We start from the raw sequence: 4,194 nt of genomic DNA on the forward strand, positions 1-4,194 counted from the left end.
CACTTTTGATGTTTAGTTGAAGTTAACCCACAGGAGAAACACAATTTCAAGGATGAAAGGCACAGCATACAGAAGGGAAGACAGAGTAACATCCAACACAAAAACATGTTGGAATAGGTAACTAAGCTGTCTGCGAAGTACAACTGCAACAGCTTTCTCTTCTCCCCTTCTCTATCAACCCACTCCTAGGATATGTCCTGCTAACAAGATACTTCAGCAGAGGAGACTACCTAAGCTGTCCATTGCCATCCCCATGCTGTTCTTTTTCAAGCAGCTTCTATGACATCATTCTCACACACACTTACATTCTCACATTTAGCCAAGACTCCAACATGGTGGTTTGTAAGCAGTATTACACTTAAAAAGACACCTACTGAAAACAACAGCACCAAACTAACTTCTGGACTAGTTTTACACTTACCTTTTTTTTTCCAGCACAGAAAACTGTGCTGAAATACAAGATATTTCAGCACCATATAATGAATGGAAGTCAGTGGGTACATCCCGTATCCTAACAGTCTCACATACAACAAAAATGAATTCTGCCAACTACTCAACGTTTACCTACTTTTTAGAGCAGGCCTTATCCACAAAAGTTTGCATGTTGTTTTCTGCACAACAAGTAGCTCCAGAGTATAAGCATCTCATTCCCATACTCTTGCTCATCTCTATTAGTGCAGATGGATTGGTGTTTTTTTCTGTTGTTGGGTTTGTTTGCTTGTTTGTTTGGGGGGGGAAAAGGGGGATGGGAAAGGAAGAGATGTATTTTACATTTGAAAGAATGCTGCCATACTGAGAAAATAATGTCTAGAAAAATTCTAAAACATGTTAAAAAAAGAAAAAAAAAAAAAAGCCTGCTTGCTTTAAAAAGAGATATGATGTAAAGTCTTATTTTGGTGTGCCAAAAAAAACTTTTCACCTTAAAACTGTCCTGAAATATTTACAAAACGATGACTTAATGCAATGAGACAAGGAAATACTGTTTACATTACCCTATTGTTGTAATGTTTATTAAACACTGTGTTCTTTTGTTAAACAAACAACCAAAGTAGAACTAGTTTAAGCTGGGGGAAGATGGACTTCACTCGCTGGTGATACAGCAAAATGAACCTGAAATTAGGAAGTGAAATATGTTTTGGGTCTGTGAAAATAAACATTGCTCTGCATGGCACAGAAAGCTTTCAGAAAATTTCTATCCATTATTTCATTTTTTCGTAATCACCAAACATCACCTTTAACTTATCAAACTTCCCCAAAGAAATATGATTTTACATATGGAAAGACATTCTTTACTGGGGACTGTAGTAATAAGACAAGGAAAATTCTTTGCTTAGAGGGTGGTGAAGGGCCAGCCAAGGCTGTACAGAGAAGCTGTGGATGCCCCAGTCTTGAACACCTGCAGGTGTTCAAGGTCAGGTTGAACGGGGCACTGGGCAATCTGACCTACTGGCTGGCAAACTGCTAGTTGTAACTAGAAGAATTTAAGGTCCCCTCCAATCCAAGCCATTCCAGGATCTGAGATTCTAGAATTTTGACACTAGCAGTAAAAGCATGTACCTTTAAAGGATAAAAATGCAAGCAATCATGTGAAACATTCCCACTTCTTTCTATAGTGGAAGTCCAACATACACAACTCTTACAAAGAAATACTGGTAAGTGAAACTCCATTCTTTATGTAATCACAGGAGTAAATGATCAAGAGTCTCGATCTCCTATATAGCACAGCACCTCTAAACTCTGTGTACTGCCACACTGCCTAGTTCAGCTACTATTTACAGGTTTATTTCTAGAAGTACGTATGCATACCCACAGTTATTTATACATTTATGTAGGTGTAAGGGACATGCAAGCACATACACATTGATGATGCAGACAATAAAGACAGTGCAGAGCTCTGCTGGGTCTAACGTCATGCAAAGCTCCCAGATGAAGCAGACCAGTGGATGGCACTTAGCAGAACACAGGAGTTCTCTGGAAATGGTCTCTCTTAACTCCTACACTGGAAGCTTACCACCCTACCTTTCCTCTTGTTTCTTCTGTGTTGCCAATTGAGCTACTGTATCTGAGGTAACACAGGGCCACTTTTACCACTGGTGGCTCTCAAGGGTCCTTATGTTTCTAACACATGAAAAGAATCAAGTTCAAAAGCCTGGGATGCCCTGCTTCACAACAAGATGGATCAATTAAAAAGACTGTATATTATTCTGTGATAGCTGAGTAATACTTCCATCACGTTTGAAAGTAGAAGTTTCAAACAGCCATTCTATTACCTCAAGGAAGTTGAATTTCTCAATTTGAGAACAAAAAAAAGACCAATGCTAATGAAAAGCATTAAATAAAAGTAAAAATAATAATAATAATAATAAAAAGCAGGATAGGAACAAAAGCTTATAATAAAAAGATAGAAAATTGACTTCTGCTAATTACATCGAATATCTATGACTTCTACTGGACTGAATGCAAATATAACGCAGTCTGCTTGCCTGGGCTAAATGCTACTCACAGAAAGCCTTCAGTTGGAAGGGATCTTAAAAATCATTCAGCTCCACTCCTCACACACGCAACATAAATTGGCATAGGTGGGAGAGGTGTGCTTCCCTTTCCTCATTTTTTATTCATGTTTTATTTCTATCTCAGATACAGGTAAAGAGCTCTCCATTTTCCTGTTTCATGTTCTAAAGATTAAGCCTATTGTTCCCCTTCCCCTCCCCCGCCCACGGCGGGAAAGAAAAACTGGGAAGAAAAACCTTTCTTTCACTTGTTTATCTTTCTGAAAAATCTAGTGAATTTAATATGGTGCTGTAAAATGAGTGACAATTGAAAAAGCAAGCAAAAAAGCAAGCAGCCAAGTTATTTCAGCTGGCAGCTTTAAACCTAAGGAAGAGAAATCCATTAATAACCTTCTGAGTAAAAGGGGAAAACCAAGTCAAGATCAGCATGTGTGCAGGAAACACAGCCTCTATATTTATGTCAAAACAGTTCTTGCACACAAGAGACCATAAAAACAGCCAGTGGAAGCTGCACTCTCCCATCACTTTCTCTGCAGAGATTTATTACTCTTTCAACCTCGTTTATGCAATTCTAACACTTTCTGTAGGTTAGTCTGGAGTAGGCAAAGAGCTCTTCAATGGCACCGAAAGCTTCACCTGTCTCTCTCAAAAAGTAAACATGTCAAAATGGGAAATCTCCCGTGTCCGTATCTTACCAGCACACCCCTGGTGAAGTAAAACAAACTCTAGCGTCTAACTAAGTGATTCTCCACCACTCGTGAGCCTTTCAAATTTTTGGATATCCGAAAATAACCTGAATATCAGACACTTTGCCACGGCAGGAAGGTGAGGTGACAACGGCTTCTACTTAAACCTTCCAACTGTCCTCTACCGACAGCTTCGGGTTTCGGGAAGCAAGGACATCACCCGACAAGGCCACAGCAGCCCACGCTAACAGAAGGCTTCAACCATTACCACGCACCGCTCCGCAGGGGCGGTCCCGAAGGCGCCAGGCCGAGCTGCGGGCTCTCCTCAGCCATCGCGGGGCCCACGTTTACGTAACGGCGCGGGCCGCCTCCATCTTCCCGCGCACGGCCCCGCACCGCCGCCGGCTGCGGACACGTCCCCCAGGCGCCCCACGGCGTGCCGCCTCAACTTGGCCCCGCCGCGTCGAGCCCTGCGCCGGCAGCGACCTGACGCAGCTGCTTTCCGAGCAGCGCGGGCTGTCGGGCCCCGGCGAGGACTCACCGTGAAGGGCTGATCGTGCAAGCTCCCCACGGAGAAGCAGTTGTCCCCGGGGTTCACGGCTCCCGTCAGCACCTGGTGCAGATTCATCGCGACACGCGGGCGCCCGGCGCTGCCGGGGGCCACCACCGCCGCCACCCGCCCCTCTCTCCTCCCACGGGCGGTGGAGGCAGTGGCACATGCCGCGGGGCGGAGCCTCCACACCCCGGCACCGCCTCGCCTCTCGCGAGAGCTCCGCCTGCGCGCCATTCGCGACCCCGCGCCTGCGCGAAGACCGCGGGGAGCGGAGGGCGTGGAGCTGTGTGGGCGGGGTTTGAGCTCACATCGTCCTCCAGTGGGGAGAGTGAAGTGGCATGCAGCCGAGTGGCTGTTTTCTGGGGTTAATTTTCCCGTACTTTTATGAGATTACAACCACGGGGTCATGATTCCATGCGTCTCAGTAAATATCTGCCCAACCAGC

At 44.8% G+C, this 4,194-nt stretch overlaps 1 protein-coding gene across 2 annotated transcripts in view; it reads right to left on the reverse strand.

Annotated features, from left to right (window-relative positions):
• The window catches only part of DMXL1 (Dmx like 1), a 72,257-nt gene extending 68,425 nt beyond the window's left edge, over positions 1 to 3,832 (reverse strand). For both annotated transcript variants that reach the window (XM_042829401.1, XM_042829402.1), the window contains exon 1: positions 3,738 to 3,832. In XM_042829401.1, coding sequence (XP_042685335.1) covers positions 3,738 to 3,824 — 87 coding nt within the window. In that variant the 5' untranslated portion in view covers positions 3,825 to 3,832. The remainder of the gene's footprint in view (positions 1 to 3,737) is intronic.
• Between the last annotated feature and the right edge of the window lie 362 nt (positions 3,833 to 4,194).

The sequence above is a fragment of the Centrocercus urophasianus genome, unplaced genomic scaffold, assembly GCF_019232065.1.
Source record: "Centrocercus urophasianus isolate 14NV4802_14NV808 unplaced genomic scaffold, USGS_Curo_1.0 seq_31, whole genome shotgun sequence".
NCBI lineage: Eukaryota > Metazoa > Chordata > Aves > Galliformes > Phasianidae > Centrocercus > Centrocercus urophasianus.